General features: G+C 38.2%; 1 protein-coding gene across 1 annotated transcript in view; it reads right to left on the bottom strand.

The window, feature by feature from the left end:
- Positions 1–20,353, bottom strand: part of SMARCA5 (SNF2 related chromatin remodeling ATPase 5) — a 37,351-nt gene extending 16,998 nt beyond the window's left edge. The window contains exons 1-10 of the mRNA XM_070415238.1: positions 19,942–20,353; positions 15,984–16,058; positions 13,134–13,300; positions 10,768–10,868; positions 8,934–9,034; positions 8,025–8,204; positions 6,739–6,894; positions 6,520–6,651; positions 5,362–5,430; positions 1,055–1,164 (exon numbers count right to left, since the gene is read on the bottom strand). Of these exons, the coding sequence (XP_070271339.1) occupies positions 1,055–1,164; positions 5,362–5,430; positions 6,520–6,651; positions 6,739–6,894; positions 8,025–8,204; positions 8,934–9,034; positions 10,768–10,868; positions 13,134–13,300; positions 15,984–16,058; positions 19,942–20,118 (1,268 nt within the window). The 5' untranslated portion in view covers positions 20,119–20,353. The remainder of the gene's footprint in view (positions 1–1,054; positions 1,165–5,361; positions 5,431–6,519; positions 6,652–6,738; positions 6,895–8,024; positions 8,205–8,933; positions 9,035–10,767; positions 10,869–13,133; positions 13,301–15,983; positions 16,059–19,941) is intronic.
- Between the last annotated feature and the right edge of the window lie 469 nt (positions 20,354–20,822).

The raw sequence follows: 20,822 nt of genomic DNA, 5'->3' as shown, positions 1-20,822 counted from the left end.
TGAACAGTCAACTGGTCACCAGACAACCAGACACTTAGCATATTAGACTTTTATTATATAGGATGTGTTTAGGTTACAGTATCTTTTTGTGTAGCTAACTCACATTGTTGGTTCAAGTTGAGCTTTCTATCACACACACAAATTAATACTAATTTAAAGGTTTCTAGCCTTTTGGATTTTATACACCCATAAAACATGGGGGGGCGGGGGGGGGGGGGGGGCCCTGACCGGTTTGGCTCAGTGGATAGAGCGTCAGCCTGCGGACTGAGGGGTCCCAGGTTCGATTCCGGTCAGGGGCATGTACCTTGGTTGAGGGCACATCCCCAGTAGGGAGTGTGCAGGAGGCAGCTGAATCGATGTTTCTCTATCGATGTTTCTAACTCTCTATCCCTCTCCCTTCTCCCTTCCTCTCTGTAAAAAAAATCAATAAAATATATTTTTAAAAAAACAAAACTTGGGGGGAAGGGGGGGAGAAGCAGCTTACAAGGTTTTCAAGATTTTTATTTTGTCCTATGTAGGTGTTTTAAAAAATAGCCACCATGTATCATCACCATAATTTCACAAAAAGACATTTTATCCTGTCTAAAATAAGACATCAACAAAGAATGGAATCTTTTAAATTAAATAAATGCAGCTTTATGGAATAAAATAAAGAACTGCATTTTTCTCATATCTATACAAATAATCTGCAACTTCAGAGACCAGCACCAATCCCTAACCCAGAATCTACAACCTACTAAGTTAATTATGTATCTCATGTCTGTGCAACCAAAGCATCCTCTTTAAAAAAACTCAAGTAGAGGACTTTATATTGTATCCCTGTTTAATAAATCCCAAGTTTGATTTTCAGATTCATAAACTTCCCATCCTGATTCCATCATCCAATAGTTCTAAGACTTCGTATCATACATTTGATTGACAAGCCCTGTGTTATATGACCAGAAAACTCTTCATGCTGAGTTCAATCCAGCCAACAGAAATTCCTGGAAGTCATAAATTAGGCAAACAAAATATAAATGAAAATTAGTGAAAAATCAATAGTGATATCACATACCATTCCCTTTGCATTTTGCTGAGACCCACATAGATTTTTACTTCCTTTTTGGGGGGCAAACTCTTTTCAACATCAGCCTTAATTCGACGAAGGAGGAATGGACGCAAAACCTTAAAAGAATAAAAAACAACAGATGACCTTATCTGTAACCAAAGTATTTAATTTCAGGATCTCAAAATTGCCTATTAAGTACATGGGAAAGAAACTTATCTGTTTAAATATCAAGTGAGTTTTAGGACTTCTCCCTTCCAAATATATAACAATTTATTAGTGAGTTACTGAAGGGTAGTACAAAATCATTATTTAATATATGTAATGAGTACATCTTGTTATAGTGTCATAAATTACTAAAAATAATAAGCTTTAAAGATGTTTTCAACATTCACTGCGTTTCAGGTTAGAACTAGTTACTTGCATAAAGATTGTCTAACATTACTTAAGAAATAGCAAGATCCACATTAAGATGTCTTTACAGATACAGTTTTTAAAACCTTCCCAGTCACTGTCCCCCTTTCATCCCAAAGGGTAAGCAATATTTTTATACTTTTTAGCACAGTAGATTGGTTTTGCCTGTTATTTTTAACTTTATATACATAGATTCATTTATGTCTAGTTTGTTTTATTCAACATCATGCTTACAGACATATCCATGTTGTGTGTAACTCATTTTCATAAACTGTCAAATATGAAACTAAAGAAACCCTGTTTTTATTTGTATCTTCCCTTGTTCTATTTATACTGGCTTATCAAAACACTATGTTCCCCACTGGCCCTCTTCCAGAATTGTCCATGTAAATGCAGCAGGATGAATCCAAGTAAAACCACCAAAGAAACCACTCAACCAACCCATAAATTCTGGAGTTATTAAATATATGCTTATTAAGGTTTTCTGGGGGTGGGATGTTTTGCAGTACTAGAAAACTGACACATCAAGTAAGAATTATCTCATTCCTAAGTATACCCATGCAAATTCTGAATATCCTCTTTCAAGACCACAGGAATTTCAGAGCAAAAATTAAGACAGAGTGGAAAGATCATTACCAGACCTCCTCTTATGGATTTGATAAGCATCTTTGTACTACTTTTCTGAATATAAAGAGATGCAAAACTGGTTGATTCTGTTGTGGGGACTGTTTTACCTATAAGCACTTATCCTATATAATAAAACCTTAATATGCAAATTGACCGAACGGCAGAACAACCGGTGGCTATGATGCGCACTGACCACCAGGGGGCAGATGCTCAACGCAGGAGCTGCCCCCTGATGGTCAGTGCGCTCCCACAGGGGGAGTGCCACTCAGCCAGAAGCCGGGTTCATGGCTGTCAAGTGCAGCGGCAGTGGTAGGAGCCTCTCCCCGCCTCTGCAGCAGGTGGACATCCTTGAGGGGTCCCAGACTTCTAGAGGGCTCAGGGCCCCCCCCCCCCCCCAAGTGCACGAATGTCATGCACTGGTCTCTAGTCTATTTAATAAAGCAAAGTATACATATATACTCCATAATCCTTCAAATGGGTAAATCTAAATTGAGGTCTTACATGTTTAAAACAAAGGTACGTAGGAGATTATCACCTTTAAATATCTAACAAAATGAATTTAAGTGCACAAGAATTTTAAAGTACCATATCATTAATTTATATAGTAACAGAACATTCAGACTTAATTTTCCCCGCTGTTCAAATATCCACTATGAGCGAGGCGGATACAAAGAATATAAGTTGTACACTTTAAACTAACATTACATTGTATGCTAGCTATACTTTACTTTAAAAAAAAAAAAAAAAGAAAGAAAGACAGCCCGGCCAGCATCGGCTTAGTGATTGAACAATGACCTAGGAACCAGGAGGTCACGGTTCAATTTCCTGTCAGGGCACATGGCCTGGTTGTGGGCTTGATCCCCAGTGTGGGGCATGCAGATGGCAGCCAATCAATGATTCTTTCTCATCATTGACGTTTCTATCTCTCTCTCCCTCTCCCTTCCTCTCTGAAATCAATAAGATGATATGTATATAAAAGAAAAACAAATATGACATGTTTTCTGCCTTTTTGTTTACAATGCATCGGGGAAAACACTTATAAATTAGTCATTTCAATACCCTGTGCAAATCCTAATATGTTAGAATGCCAAGATTATCAAAGATGGAATACACAGGCGTCTTTTGGCTGGCCTCGGCTTTGGTATTCTTAACAGAGGTGACTTAATCAATGAGTCTTAGGCTAGGTACTAATCAAGAAGGCAGGAAAGGGGATACCAGATGTAACTGGAAAATAAGCAGACAGAGAGACTGAAATTAGCATGTTTACAGAAAACTGACATGGGTTCAGCAATTCTAGCAAATTAAAGCTTGACCTAAGAAGTGAAATAACTAGACTTAGCAAGAGGGGGTGGGGGTGGAATATAACACCTTATAAGATACATAAATGTCTAACCACTACACTGTACACCTGAATGTCAACTGTAATTTAAAAAATTTTTTTAAAGATGTGAAATAGAAGTTGGAGAAATATTAGATCATGTAAAGGGGGTTGAGGGGGATTATGTCCCTCTAAGCCAGTGGTTCTCAACCCTTTGGGGGTCGAACAACCCTTTCACAGGGGTCGCCTAAGAACATCGGAAAACACATATATAACTACATATTGTTTTTGTGATTAATCACTATGCTTTAATTATGTTCAATTTGTAACAATAAAATTGGGGGTCACCACAACATGAGGAACTGTGTTAAAGGGTCAAGGCATTAGGAAGGTTGAGAACCATTGATCTAGAAGGTATTATACTTAAGTCAGATAGAGAAAGACTAAGACCATATAATTTCATATATATGTGGAATTTAAATAACAAATTAAACAAACAAAACAGAAACAGACTAATAGTTACAGAGAACAAACCAAGGGTTGCCAGAGAGGAGGGTGGGGGCTGAGTGAAAAAGGTGAAGGGATTACAAACTACAAATTGGTTGTTACAAAATAATCATGGGGATGTAAAGTACAGCATAGAGAATATAGTCAATCCTATATAATAAAAGCATAGTATGCAAACTGTCCGCTTGACCGGAGTTCTTCTGGGAGTTCGACCAGGGGGCAGGCTGGCCAGGGGAAGGGAGGGAGCACTTGGCCAGCAGACAGCAGCCACTAGGGACCCTACCACTAGGGCCTCTAGTAATATAATAACTATGTATGGTGTCAGATGGATACTAGATTTATTGGGGTAATCACTTCGTAAATTGTGTAATTGTCTAACCCAGCGGTTCTCAACCTGTGGGTCGCGACCCTTTGGGGGTTGAACGACCCTTTCACAGGGGTCGCCTAAGACCATCGGAAAACACATATATAATTGCATATTTATTGTTTTTGTGATTAATCACTATGCTTTAATTATGTTCAATTTGTAACTATGAAAATACATCCTGCAGATCAGATATTTACATTACGATTCATAACAGTAGCAAAATTACAGTTATGAAGTAGCAACGAAAAAAATTTTATGGTTGGGGGTTACCACAACATGAGGAACTGTATTAAAGGGTCGCGGCATTCGGAAGGTTGAGAACCACTGCTCTAAGCCTTAGAGGGACATATGTAACGGAACATATGTAAGGGAACATATGCAACGCGTACAGACGTTTTTGCTTGTCACAAACGGGAGCTTGCTTACTGGTATCTCTGATAGAAGTGTCAGGATGCCATTACACAGGAAAATCAGCTTCCTCCTCCCCCAAAGAATTATCCTGACTGGAATGTCAATAGAAGTTGATTATATACCTTGCTTACAAGGTCTGGCTTTATCCTGTTGGCCAGGGTTTCTTTATCTGGGGGTCTATTAGATAAATTTTTCTATCTACCAGCTTTCACTTGTGAATCTTCATAGCAAGGAAAACTCTGCTCACAATGCACCATGAGCAATTGCTTATACACAGTCATTGGATTTAAGAACTGAACGGATGGAGCTTTAAGCCTTTCAGAATGAAACCTGATATAGATTCTTCTACAGAATGTAAATGGAATTATCCTTTGAAAACTTGTCTATGTTAATCTTTATGCAACTCTTCTTTTCCCCCACTGTACTTCTTTTTAACCCTAAGGGATTACTTTTTCCAATCACTAATCCAGGATTGCATCCCAGGTCCTAACACTAAAAATGCCATACATCACTCCTTCCCCCATTATAAGATCAAATCATTAAGTAGCAGGATTCAAACAGACCGGATTCTAAAGCCACTATATTTTGTTAACAGAGAAGTAATCCACTAATTTAAATCTCTATCATTATTCCCATTTAGAAATGTGTTATAATCATACTGTAAATACTTACCATGTGAAGCCTCTCAACTAGCTTTTGATCCCCAAGGCAATTGTTTGTATCAAACCAGGAATCAAAGTCCTAGATTAACAAACAAAACATATGCTAAAATCAGAGTTAATAATACAAATATCCTATTATGCTAGCTATAGCACTGATTTCTAGAACTGTTTAATATTTGAGTTGTGAACCACAAAAATCATTTCGTTTTAATCCCCTATTTTTCATAGGTGCACTATTGTTAGCAAATAATTTTATAACTAGTTTGAAAATCCTATTATTTCCATTTTTTAAAAAAAAATTAAGATGACAATTTTCAGTGAAAATAGTCGGAAATTAAGTATAAAAATAACTAGAAAATTAATATTCTTGAAATATATCCTGTTTCAGAAAAGCTTAAAAATTAAAATCACGCTCTAGCCGGGCTGGCTCAGTGGATAGAGCATCAGCCTGTGGACTGAAGGGTCCCAGGTTCGATTCCGGCCAAGGGCGCATGCCCGGGTTGCAGGTTCCATCCCCAGTGGGGGGCATTGCAGGAGGCAGCCGATCAATGATTCTCTCTCATTGATGTTTCTAGCTCTCTCTCCCTCACCCTTCCTCTCTGAAATCAATAAAGAAATATATTTAAAAAAATAAAATAAAATCGCTTCAGTTTCTTCTCTAAGACCACACGGACTGTGGTAGGCAGTTAGAGGAGCAGAGCAAGGACGATGGGCCAGGTACAAAAGGTGACCAGGGTGAAAACCCCTGGGTGCCTAGCAAAGGGCAATTACAGGGTGGGACCTCATCCCCAGGGTGATCTTTCTTCCCCTAGCATATTCCTGGTCATGGGATTGGCACTCTGACCTTTTTTCCCTAGAGATAACATCTAGGCCTCAGTTGTATTTCAGCTCCAGGCACAGAAAAGCAGCAAAACCAGACAAGCAACACCATGGCCAAGGATGACCTCAGGAACAGCTGCACTGAATAATGACCCCCTGCCCTGGTGCCTACCCTGAAAGGATAGACTTGGAAAGCTACTGAATATTCATTCTATTGAGCTCTTCCCCTGTCACCTCCCCTAAAAACCTTAGGAGTACTGAAAAGTAGGCCAATTCTATTACAAGAAAATGTATAACATTTAAATAAAAACATTATTAGTCCAACCAGAGAACAATTAGAAATACTTACATCAGCTGAATTAAAGACATCTGGCAACAAAAAATTAAGAAGTGACCAGAGCTCATGCAAGTTGTTTTGAAGAGGTGTTCCAGTTAGTAATAGTCGATTTGTAGTCTTGAATTCCCTCACTATTTCTGACAACTGAAAGAACCAAGATCATCATTAGTATATTCTGCATGTTGATCACATAATGGCACAAATAATTTTCACATCTAAATATCAAATTACCTTAGATTTTTCATTTTTGATCCTGTGAGCTTCATCTATAACTAAGTACCTCCAATTAAATTTTTTGAAAACAGACTTCTCTTTGATAAGCATTTCATAAGATGTTACACATACATCCCATTCTCCCGGTAATAAAACGTCTCTGACAAAAGCAGCCTGTGTAGCAAGACAAAAATAAATAAATAAATAAATCATGCAGAAATAAACTATTTATCAAATTTGTTGGTGACTAGTAATCTAATACACAAAAGTGGTGGGAATATTAAAAAGGGCTAGTTATCTATATTATGCAAGGTTTCTTATCACTAAAGTTAATTTCATTAGTCATTTAAGTGTTGAAGCCATTTAGTAAAAAATAATTGACAATATTAATCAGGGCAAAATTCAACAGACTAACTCTTAAAATGTTTTCTTTCTCAGATTCCACTAGGTCCTGAAATTCTTAGAAGACAGGTTTAGGAAAAAGGGGGATGGGTCTGACATACAGAAAGACAGTGGACTAAAGGATAGTTTGCAGTAAGCATTTTCACGCCTTTCATGTTTATGGACTGTAGTAAGACACTGTATTACTATTCTCATTTTACAAGTAAGGAAAGTGAAGCAAATAGTGGTTAAACAATTGGGCTCCAAAACATAAAAACCAATTTGGTAACTTAAAATACTCAAAGTATCTCTAAAGGGAGGAAAAAATATCAAGAATCATCACTGATAACCAAATAAAGGGAAAACAAAATTAAGCATATAATCTTTCAGTACAGGTTGAGTAAATTTTTAAATCTAAGGTTTATGTTTTTAACAGTATTATTTCCATTTCTTCTTCTAAAAGGATGTCAAACTGATAAACATTTTAACTTTATTTCGATAGCTATCATACCAACTCACCAAATTACTATAATTGACTTAGTCCATTTTAAAAAATTACTATTCTGACTATTAACATTATATGCTCCAATCCAAAAAACTGACTCCTTACATTTCCAACCACCTCACACACTTATCTTCTTTTAAAAACAAGAAAATGCTTCTAGAATGAGAACACAGCCTTTGATTTTATACAACCACCCCCAAAAGCAGGAAAAATAAACTATATTCTCACAGCTCTCTCTAGTCTATAAATCCTTTCCCCCAATATGATTCTTAACCCCCAAGGCAATACTACATTTGTAAATTACTAATATTTGTAAAGACCAAGTTTATTATGGACCTCTGCTCTTTTATCCCTCCTCTAGCTATTCCCTCTGCACCAAACCTAAATTATTTTAATATCAAAAATACTAGAAACTTACTCTTTGTTCTTTATCTCCTATTAAACAAACAGATCTAAGTGTTGGTACCCATCTCTTGAATTCACTCATCCAGTTGTGTAATGTAGACTTAGGAACCAAAACCATGTGAGGGCCAGGAATGTTTCTATAGTGTTTCATGTATCCAAGAAGAGAAATTGTTTGAAGAGTCTTTCCCAAGCCCTGAAAGATTTCAGAATAACCACAAAGTAATTAAAAACAACAACAACAAAAACAGACTTCCATATTTATACTTTCTGACATATTCATTTAAAAGAAAAGCTATGTGTTTTTAATAGCTAACAAATGACAAAGATTTGATATGTGTCACGTTTATGATTGTTGTGTCATTTAAATCTTTACAAGTCTGTGAAGGAGGTCACCAAACAGAGCTACGGAAACCCATTTCTTTTGACTCCATACTTTCTCCAAACAATTGAATGTTTTATCACTATAGGTATATGGAAATGTTTTTAAACATTCACTACATAACTAGTAAGTAAAGAAGAGATAAAATGTTTTATGAGACAGAACTGCACAAACTGCCCCCCTAAAAAAATATTTATTGATGATAAATTAAACATTCAATGACCTCAGTTGTTTTCTATAGAAGTGGGGGAAAATGGCAAAATCATTACATTACAAAAGTCAACCAAAAGCATGTTTCTCAAAATGTATTTTTTAAATGTATTACTTTCATAGATAATAATAAATTCCTCACAATTGAAATATAGATCCCACTTTATGAACAAAAGCAGGCTGCTTATATCAGTTTGTCAGAGAATTAGTTTGCTAACAGTTCTAGATTGTAATAAAAAAAACCGATGTTATACTGTTTTCACTTTTACAAACATAATGGTATAAATTTTAAATTGCAAAATAACACCTTCTAAAAAACTACCAAACACATACCATTTCATCTGCAAGGATACCATTGATTCCATTCTCATACAAAGAAATGAGCCAGTTTAATCCCCGGACTTGATAATCTCTCAGTTTACCCCACTTTACATCTAAAAACAAAAGAGAAAACAAATACATATTTTAAAGACAAGAAATATAGGTAGGCAGTACCCTTCATCTGATACTAGAGGTTTAACTTGGGCCTACATGTCTTTACTCTTTCTTTACTAGATTTTAGAATGGGAAATTTGAAAGTTCTAATTTTGCAAGTCCCTGGAGGCAGTGACTGTGGTCTTGAGTGAAGTAGGAATAGATAGATAGGAAAGATAACCAGATGTAGGAAACATGACTGTAGACACAATACCCACCACTCGGGTTCCTGTGCTACCCATTTTTTGGTCCTGGAGGCTCTTATTTCCTTTTTTAATGTCATCACAAATGTTTCTAACCAAGTGTTTTTACCTTTCATGATGATCCAAATAGAGGTTCTCAGAGGATTTTATTTTCCTAACTAAGGGAAAATAGAAAATAAAAAGACTGCTTTTCCTTTATCCTTTTAAGTTACTTTTCCAATAGTTCCTACAAAGAGATACTATCGCCCTGGCTGGGTGGCTCATGTGGAGTGTCATCTCAACACCAAAAGGCTGCAGGTTCAATCCCCAGTCAGGGCACATATGGAAGGCAACCGATTAATGTTTCTCTCACATCAATGAAATGTCTTTCTTTCTCTCTCTCTCTCTTTCTCCCCGCCCTCTCCCCCCCCCACCTTCCTCTCGCTCTAAAATCAATAAACATATCCTCGGGTGAGGATTTAAAAAAAAGAGAGAGAGAGACGATCTCTCTTTCAGGGTTTACTACATATCCCTCCCCCCTCCATTACCAAGTACTGTATATACATCCCAATCACCTGATTTTTTTAAAATTAGTACATTCAGTACCCCCATCCTCTTTCAAAAAACACTACTTCAGGATGAAAAGCTAACCAATATTGGGAAAACTAGTTAAATGTAGGAATGTGAGAAAGAAATAACCCAAGTAATTCAATTTCCTTCCCCCTTGTACCATACAACTGTCTCTGGCCTCTAGCATCATGAAAAGAAATGAAACTGGGTACTCTATAAACCCCTCTTAAAAAGTGCAAGTACACACTACACAAATTGCTGAATTTCTAACCAGATTTTGTTTTGCCTCAAGTTCAATTTCCAAAGAATTCAAGTTAACAGCAATAAAAAAACAAATCCAAACAGCATGTCATATATGTATGTATGTGTGTGTGTGTGTGTGTGTGTGTGTATATATATTTATATATTTATATATAAATATAAAAACTATTTCTAGTGTTATATATTCATTAAGGCAACAATTAACACAATGGCATTTTATGCCCCTTTGAAATTAGCACCTCTATCACAATATACTATCATTTCCATTAAAAAAAAATCTGAAGTTTATTTCACAACCAGTGAAATAAATTTCAAAAGAATACTAAACATTCCCTTTCTAAATTACAGCCAAGATAAATCCAAAACATTAACCAAAGGATGTCTCAAAAGGGGATTTTTCACCCTAGCCAGTTTGGCTCTGTGGATAGAGCATTGGCCTGAGGACTAAAGGGTCCCAGGTTTGATTCAGGTCAAGGGTATGTACCTTGGCCCTGGTCGGGGCACGTGCAGTAAGCAACCAATTGATGTGTCTCTCACATCAATGTTTCTCTCTCTCCTCCCCTCCTTTCCACTCTCTCTAAAAATCAATGGAAAAATATTCTCAGGTGAGAATTAACAACAAAAAAAGGGGGGTGAGGGAGTTTTCTAAAAAATCAAGTAATTAAGTTCGTAATACATACATGAAGGAGAGTCTTCAAATCGAGTACAAACATTAGTTGCTTTGGAGCTTTCTGTTAATAGTTCTTCATCCTCCTCTTGCTCAGTTCTACGGTGTCGATAACTATTAAGTTTAAAATAAAACCAAGTGTTATCAGTTTTGGCTGTAATTTTAACTAGCTGCAACTATTTCAATGTTAACAGTTAAGTTGGCTGACCAAGATCCCATAATAGTAATTAAAAATAGTATTTAAGTGAACAATCGAAATAGTAAATTTAAACTGGAAATGTTTTACAAGGTTTTCTAAAATATAGAATTGTTTAAACAAAGTAGTACCCTAAGTTAACCAGAACCAATAAACTTAAATGTGATAATTTATTTTCAAGGAAATATGCAGTCAGTTAAACCTCATAATTTGTATTTCAAAGTTACCTTTTTATGTATTTTTATCAGAAAAAAATAGTTCCAGAAATCGCATTTTTAAAACTACCATTTTCACCAAAAGCTGCAGAATATGCAGAATAGACACATAGGAACTTAAGCAATGACTCTTAACCATAGATTCATCAGAATTATGCAAAGCTTTTTGAATACACAACCCCAGATTCAATATCCCAAGAGTCAGATACTAGTACATCCCTTTACAAACTAATTTTCTTAAGTCATAATAATGCCAGATGTCTTAATCCTGAAAGGGCTTAAGAAATAAAGTAAATTTTAGGTTAGCAAAACTAGTTACTCTCCAATTCTGAAGCATACAATTTTACACCTTTATACTTCCAAATGTTCTCACTTAAATTAGAAAATAGCAGATTATGCCACTATTATGACCTCTAAATCTAATTTATAGCTTAATTTCTACCAAGGGAAGAGAAGAAATCTATTAACTGAGGTGCCCTTTCCCTAATAACCCTAACAAGTAGACCAAGCTAAACAATTTTGTATTTACTATAGAATATCTAGATCTCATCTTAATAGAAGTGTTTTTCATGACACCATATTGACTACCCTATTACATATCCACTATAGTTCATATTTCTAGAGGATGAGACCGATGCCATTTAAACAGCTGCAAACTTAAGTCTGAAGCAATTTAAACACATCTGAAGTATAATGTTCTCTCTTATGAAGTTTCATAAGTATTAAAACAATAGCATTCTAGTTGTATACAATGGATAAGGAACAAAATAAATTGGATGAGTGGAAAATCCATGCCGAAACCGGTTTGGCTCAGTGGATAGAGCATCGGCCTGCGGACTGAAAGGTCCCAGGTTCGATTCCGGTCAAGGGCATGTACCTGGGTTGCGGGCACATCCCCAGTGGGAGATGTGCAGGAGGCAGCTGATCGATGTTTCTAACTCTCTATCTCTCTCCCTTCCTCTCTCTAAAAAATCAATAAAATATGTTTAAAAAAAAAAAAAAAAGAAAAGAAAATCCAAATAAAATGAGGTCTTATGCTTATGTTTTCAATGATAATCCCTTTAAGACAGAGATTATACTTCCCATGCTTCTGCAAATTGTGTAGTAAGTTTAAGATGGTTGATAACAGTTTGTAATTTCCTCTTTTAGATAACCTTGAGTATTTTCATTCCTTACTTATCACATTTCATTTTTCACACAACCATTTAGGGCAGTAGTTCTCAACCTTCCTAATGCCTCGACCCTTTAATACAGTTCCTCATGTTGTGGTGACCCCCAATTTCATTGTTATAAATTGAACATAATTAAAGCATAGTGATTAATCACAAAAATAATATGTAATTATATATGTGTTTTCTGATGGTCTTTGGTAACCTCTGGGAAAGGGTCGTTCGACCCCCCCCCAAAGGGGTCGAGACCCACAGGTTGAGAACCGCTGATCTAGGGAATTGAGACTGCCATATATCTATTAATTATTACTAATTAAACATCTTAGTTATCCAACTAGCACAAAAATTCTAATGCAGAATTAATAAATTCAACATAAAAGAGTTATTTCACACTTTGAACAATATCTTGACATGTCAATCGTGTAAAGACAACTAAGTATGTAACAAAAATTTTAAACAAATTGCTGTGGCAAAAATCATCATAATATTCCACAGATCAGCAGAGACTTAACCTCTGCATTTGTTTCCTCTCCAAGGAACAGCATAAATAGCATAAAATTTGAATTCCCTACTCAATATAGTTGTTGCAATCCACAAACTGTATAATGCTATAAAAAATAAGGCATTATAAAGATATATTTCTTTATTTATACATGTATGAATACATCCTGCCCAAACCAATGGGGGCCAAATAAATAAAAGAATTAAAACAATTTTTTAAATGAAATGATTTTAAGCTTCTAATAAAGATTATAAAAATAAATCTGAGTCCAACTATGAAGTATAAACCATTACTCACTCGCCAACTGATAGCAAATTCTGTTTCTCATCCTTTTTGATTCGTGGGCGCCCTGGTTTCATCTTCAAAGGTGAGGTTGGAGTCTTCTGAGCAGCAGGCTGAATGAAATGTGCAAACAGCTCTGTCTGCTTTAATAAATACTCAAATCTATTTGCTCTGTCAGTTTGCTGCAAAAAATTTTGAGACACATTTTGTTAGATTAATATAAATTACTTCAGAAATCAAAGTTTTAACATGTCTCCATACAATGAACACAGCAATAAAAAGGAACAAGCTACCGATACATGCAACAACATAGATTAGTTTCAGAAGCTTTATGCTATATAAAAGAAACCAATCACATATGACTGACTATACATACTGTATGACTCTACTTTTATAAAATTCTAACTAATGATAGAACGCAGATCTGAAGTAGCAAGGGGAAGAGGGCAGGAGCAAACTTTTTTGAGATGATGGAACTGTTTTACATCATAATTGTAGTGGTGGTTAAATGACTATGAATGTGTACCAAAACTTGAATTAAGAACTTGAAATTGTTGTGTAAAAATTATACTCCAACAGAGCTGACCAAAAATAGCAAATGCAAATTTAGAAGACATAATGTAATATAAGTTAATTTATCCAAAAGTGGAGAAAAATGCATTGGTCATTAATCAGTTAGGCTGTGCCAATTTTAAAAAGGTATCAAGCATGGAAAGCACCTATTAAGTTCATTAATTATCCATTAACCCAATGAAGGTTTAATACTATTTCTTCCTTTCATATCTAACATCTGTCATTTTCAATAGTCCCTAGTATCACACCAAGAATGAAATAATTTGAACAGAAAAATTTAAGATCCTTGAAATCAAGTTTTTATAAAAATAAACAATGAAATCTAAAGTCGTCAACAGACCCTTTGCAGACACACTAGTATTTTGGTTTTAAAAAGGGGAAACAAGAGCCCTAGCAGGTTTGGCTCAGTGGATGCATCTGCCTGTGGACTGAAGGGTCCCGGGTTCAATTCCTATCAAGGGTACATGGCCAGGTTGCAGGCTCAATCCCCAGTGGGGGTCATGCAGGAGGCAGCTGATCAATGATTCTCTCTTATCATTGATCTTTCTATCTCCTTCCCTCTCCCTTCCTTCTCTGAAATCAATAAAAATACATTAAAAAAAATAATAACAATAAAAAGGGGAAACAAGAGCAACAAATAGAGAAACCAGTTAATTTTTAAATATCAGTTTTACAATGAATTTTACAAAGACCTTTTACCTAGCAAGCAAACACCAGAGGCATCCATATACCACTGCATTGTAAAAGCTATGTAATTTTTTAAAAAATCACACCAATATAAAAACTGAAGGCCAGCCCTAACCGGTTTGGCTCAGTGGATAGAGCGTCGGTCTGCGGACTGAAGGGTCCCAGGTTCGATTCTGGTCAAGGGCATGTACCTTGGTTGCGGGCATATCCACCATAGGGGGTGTGCAGGAGGCAACTGATCGATGTTTCTCTCTCTCATCAATGTTTCTAACTCTCTATCCCTCTCCCTTTCTCTCTGTAAAAAATCAATAAAATATATTTTTAAAAAACCTGAAGGCCAATTTGCTACCAGCAAGGCACATGGTGAGAATGTTTCGTTAAGTCAAAAAATGACAGTCTTCTTAATTCATATATAATCGAAGAAAAGCCAAGAACATGCAACTAGAAGATACCGGGTCTAAAAAAAGACTATTCAATTGTTGCAATTGTTTGAAATCAAGAGAAATACGCTCTGGAAATAAATTTAGATAGGTTAAAACCTAGCCATTTTAAGGTAAAAACTATTCTACATTCTTCAAATCACTGAGTAAGTATTCTTCACTTCTTTCACATTATCATCTTAAGTAGCTGTTCAACAAATACTTCTATCAGAAAAGGTACTTCGTCTCTTTATGAAGTTTTCATTATAGTCTAAAAAACAAACATAACATAATAGGTAAATTATGTTAAATTGTCAGAAAGTAATAAATGCTCAGGGGTAAAATGGTTGGAGGCATTTGGGCTACAAATAAATATGGCAGATGAAAACCAATGATAAGGATAAAAAAAATCTAGGAAGAAATGTTCAGAAAGTAATGAACAACAGAAAAGTCAAGTAAATAGGATATCATCAAAGAAAAAAGGGTCTCTCAGGCAAGTAAAAATCTCTGAGGCATGGTCAATAATGTGAAAGTCAAGTGAGATCAGGGAGAATGAAGCTAAAATTAAGCCACAGAACTGGCAATTAGAATCACTAACACAGTGTTAATAGCAAAATCTAAATTGTGACAGTTAAAGGAATGAATGGAAAAAGTAGAGCTGGCAACTATCTCTTTTTCTGTAAATAAGTTTGACAACAAATAAAGGAGATGGAACAGTTACAGGTACACACACATTTAAAATTAAGGCTTTTTGTAAATACTGATTAAATGACATACAACAGAAGTTTCCTAGAGGATATGAAATGTGAGCTGGGTCTTTCAAGGATTCATTTATAACATCATGTCCTCTTTTGTAAAGATCCCATGCATATTGAATGCTATGAGCAAGCTTATATTATTCACTTTAATAACAATTTCTCTAGTCTTTAACTCATCTCACTGATGCTAAATTTTAAAATAATGGGGGTTTTAACACAATCCATATAATTACATAGTATTATGTGAATTCATGTAAGACTTCTATATTTGCTCTATATAGGCAAATAAGATACAGGTTAAAGAATCCCATGTTATACATTTCAATTGGCTATCTATGCCTAAATTAAATAGAACAGAAGTTTGGTATAGTCAATCACCTAATAAAAAGTTATTATTATAGACTTTATTCATATAACCTAGAACATACCATTTTTTCTTCATAGGTTGGATCTGGTTCTTGGATTTCTTTTTGCTTTCCAGGAGATGCATCATCAAATACTTCCTGGTAGGAGGGAAAAATCATGGATTGTTTTTCAAGAATAGTCAACACACCATTTTTAGACTGATTTCTGCCCGAAACACATTATAAGTAATACATTCTTGTCCCAGATAATTAAATGGCTATCACTAACCTTATAGAAAACCTTGATGAAATGTAACACCAAAATGATACAACCTATATATTAACACACATATGTAAACAGCATGGCTACTGACAATAAAACAGATTATTATCTACAACATCCTAGAACAAAATTATCTTCAGCAAATCTATTTCTTTTTCTAATAAAAATGAGATAAAATTAAACAGTATAAAAAGTGAAGAAAATGTTGCCTTTTACAGTCAAACCCCAATTCTCGAACATCTCCCATCCTGAACAATTCCTTCTCAACTTGACAACCCTTTCATGCTTATACCTGTATGATGTCACGCATCTCTCAGGCAAAAAAAAAAAAAAAAAAAAAGGAGAGAATTCTCGAGTATGCGTCAATTTATTGCTGTGAATATTTTTGTGGGGTTTTTTTTTTTTTGCTTTTGTTGCTGATTATTAAGTGTTCATTTTTTACTGTACATTTCCTTTTTGTTAAATTTTCAATTACATTTCATGTCCTTTTTGTTTTAAAGTATTATTTATAGATCAAACAGTACAGTAGACATGTAGTGTATATAAGAAAGGTTACAAAAGGGAATCATTTGGGGGTCCAGAACGGATTAATTCCATTTACATTATTTCTAATGGGAAAAAATGCTTCAGTTTTCAAACAGCCGTCTGTAACGAATTAAATTCGAGAAACAAGGTTCCACTGTAATCACAAAATTGCAGTATCAACTATGCTACTATACAAATGTACACCTGGGAAGTAGTATTATTTAGTCACCCTGATTTCTATCTTTCGGAATATTGCAAAAAATTTTTCATGTTGCTTAAGTTGAATACAGTCTGATTCCTAAATTGGTAATAAATGTGTTACTCTTGCAAATTTATTCTTCCTGGTATTAAAAATGCCACAAACCACATAAAAAACAACAATACAGTACTAACTTCTACACTGCAAAGTTCTAATCATCTATTTCAAAAACATAAGGTCCAGCCCATAAGGTAGCTCAGTGGGTGAGCATCCACCTATGAACCACAGTTGAATTCCCGGTCAGAGCACAAGCCTGGGTTGTGGGCTCAATCCTCAGCAGGCAGCATGCAATAGGCAGTAGATAGATGTGATGTTTCTTATAGATGTTTCTCCTCCCCCCCCCCCCACCCCCCCCCCCGTCTAAAACTCAATAAAAGCATATTTAAAAACAAAAATATTTCTGTGACAGTCAGCTTTGTCAAAAAAAACCCCACAACAAACCTGCTTTATATTCTATGTTCAAACACGAAAAGGGCATTAAAATTTTTTTCAACTGTGAAACATTATTGTCAGGAATTATAACACATTTATGCTCAAACCTGGTTTTTACCAGTAAACCTCAATGATTTCTAAATTCTGTTTAAAAAAAAAATACTGAAGGTACATTTATTTTAAAAGACACACAAAAAATCACACTATAATATGAAAAAAACAATTAGTGAAAGACTAATAAAAGATAAAATTAGTAATATTCCTATACTGAGAAGTTTGAAATAACTAAGTCATTCTTCAGTAAATAAAACTGTCAACTATCTTTTTTAAAAGAATATGACAGGACACATGTTGGAAAAGGGTCAGTTTCATAGCCAGACCTAGTTTCTATGACAGGTTCTACTTTCCCATTGGGCAAAGAAAAATATCACTGACTTCATATGGTACTTGTTTTTTTTTTTTTTAAATATATTTTATTGATTTTTTACAGAGAGGAAGGGAGAGAGATAGAGAGTTAGAAACATCGATGAGAGAGAAACATCGACCAGCTGCCTCCTGCACATCTCCCACTGGGGATGTGCCCGCAACCCAAGTACATGCCCTTGACCGGAATCGAACCTGGGACCTTTCAGTCCGCAGGCCGATGCTCTATCCACTGAGCCAAACCGGTTTCGGCCATATGGTACTTGTTATCAGATCAATATTCATACTAACTTTAACTCAACTTTAAAAACAGCAACTGAACAAAATATTTATTTTAGGCTCTAAATTACTATTTTCTGATGTTTAAATACGATCTCTAGTGAGACATTGGTTGTTATTCCAAAATTTGAATGACAGATCCTCTTGAGAAGCGAATGGAGACTATGAACATCACTTTGTAAAGAATTGCTCATTTAGATACACTATTTCAGTGTCACAGATTTTCAACCCCCCTTACGCCAAGGAGCAGATTAAACAGCCCTGGTGATCCAAAAGAACCATTTAAAACCTTAAGGGGGGAAAAAATAGGCATCAGTAGATAGGAATTTGAGGCAAATCTCAAATCACTTAGAACTACAGAATATCAGGTATCCTATTCCACCAAAACCTACTAAACCACTCAAAGTTCTCTTTAAAATAACACAGCCCTAGCCAGTCTGGCTTAGTGGACAGAGCGTCCGCCTGTGGACCAAAGGGTTTGGGTTTGAGTCTGGTCAAGGGCACGCAACTCGGTGGCAGGCTCTGCCCTGGCCTGGGCCCCGGACAGGGCGCGTGCAGGACACAACTAGTCAATGTGTTCCTCTTCCACTCTCTCTAAAAATCAATGAAAAAATATCCTCGGGTGAGGATGAACAAAACAAACAAAAACGAGTAACACAATGTCACTTCACCCCAAACTAGACCTTTGGTGACCAAATAAAATAAACTATTGCGCCAGATGCTTCAATGGTCAACTGCGCTACGGGTTCCTTACTGTGTCAGCTCTGCACTAAGGTTCATTTTGAGAGCAGCAATACCTTCATGCTGCCTATCCAAGGATGGAAGGATCCCAGAAACCTTTGGGCCTAAAGCCTACACAGACTGAAGGCCAAGAATAAAATCTGGAAGAAGCACTTTGTTCCCAGACATCGCAAAACCTTGGAGCACACCCAAGAGACCCGCCTGGCGCTCCCTCATCTGTCCACCCCCTCCCCCACCCCACCCCACCCCACCCCGCAGGACTCTCACCATCCCCCGGCCAACAACAGCCCAGAAGGCAGGCTCAGCAGCAAGCAGCAACCCCTCACCCCCCAACCCGCCCCCAAAAAAGGCCAAGGCCCCAAAGGAGGAACTGAGCTGGATTGAAAGCCAACCCACCGACCCTGACCTACTAATTCATTCACCCACCCACCCACTCCTCCCTCACATTAGGGGGGGAGGAGGAGGTCCAAGACACAGCTGCCACCGCCGGGTCGTTCCCCTCCCCAGGGGCACAGTGCCTGGGAGGGGCCACCATTCCCTCCGCCAGGGCAGCTGCGCCTCGCTCATCCCCACTGCGCACTCGGCCACCCAGCTCTCGCCATTGTTTTCTCCCCGGAGCAGATACCGCCCCCGCAAGAACCGGGATTAAGAGGAGGAGGCCCAAGTCCGACGATGCGCAGCTTTTAAATGCACCCCCTCCTCCTCCCCCCCTCCCCGCGTCTATCCCTCACTTGGAAGGGGACGCACTCTCGCCCTTCCCCCAAGTTCAGTGAAACTAAAACCTTGGTTCCGAGATGGGGAGGGGATTATGGGAGTCTGGGGCAAACAAACGGGAAGGTCCCGCTCCGCCTCAGTAACCAAGAACATCTGTTTCCTAAGAGTCTTGGAAGATGTGGCAAGGTTCGCTTTAAAAAAAAAAATGTGCGGCGCCAAAAAGCCACAGTCCGCCTGGAAAGGTTAAGCACAGAAGGTGGAAGCATCATCTCAGGTCCAAAGGCCCGAGGCCGAGTTTGGGTGCAGAGGGGTCCGACCGCTAAAATGCGCGCAGGGCACCAGCTCCTCCTCTCCCACTGCGCGCCCTCCCCGGGCCGCACTCTCACCTCCATCTCCGAGTCCGCGGGGCCGGCGCCGGCCGCCGAGGGAGCCGCCTGGGCCGCGATGCCCTCGGGGCCGCCTTTGTTGCTGTTGCCGCTCCCGCTGCTGGCGGCCGAGGCTGCGGGCTTGGAAGGCGCGCTCTCGGGAGGCGGGGGTGGCGGAGGCTCGGCCGCGGACGACATGATGTCCCGTCTGCGTCAGCCGCTGGGGGCCAGGCGCCGCAGGGATGAGGAGGCCTAGGCCGGGGCGGCTACGTCGCAAAGGACTGACGGGAGGGACGAGCGGGCAACCCCGATGCCCCGAGCGCCGGGATCCGCGGTGAGCCTGAGCTGAGGACCGCTCTCCTCGTCCGCCGCTTCCGCCGGGCTGAGGTTCGGCCGGTGCTGACCTCACGGCGGGAATCACGTCGACGGGAGTGGGCGGGGCCACCGGGTCACGGAGGTCAGGAAAGGCGGGCTGGTTTCCTGGAGGGGGGAGAGTTGAGGGAAAGGAGAAAGAAAGCCAAAGAAAGACCGAGGCGAGGAAAGAGACTCGCCGCTTCGTCTTCTTGGGTCGCTATCATCGATCTCGCCAGGATCCAGGACTTATCTACGCCACTGACTTTCAACCCTCGCGAGATTGATAGTTGGCGAAGTGGCTGGGCTTAGGGTGCGCATGCGCATTCTCCACGCCGTCCTCGTGGTCACGCCCCCTCCGGGATGAGTGGGCGGGGCCTCGGTGCGGAGCGTGGTGGCTTAGGTTTAGGTTTGTGTGTGGGATCCGTGGACTGGACGCGAGCGCAGGCTTACACGTGTTCTTAACCGCCCAGTGTCTTCCGCCGCGGTGTCTTCTTGTCCCTGCGTCGCTCGCTGAGAACGTGCCCAGCTCCTGTGCCGCCTAATGAAAC

The sequence above is a fragment of the Myotis yumanensis genome, unplaced genomic scaffold (assembly GCF_028538775.1).
Source record: "Myotis yumanensis isolate MYYU_CA2020_CCGP unplaced genomic scaffold, mMyoYum1.0.hap1 SCAF_5, whole genome shotgun sequence".
NCBI lineage: Eukaryota > Metazoa > Chordata > Mammalia > Chiroptera > Vespertilionidae > Myotis > Myotis yumanensis.
The sequence above is the reverse complement of the archived record's forward strand: the minus strand, read 5'-3'. Positions and strand labels throughout refer to the sequence as shown.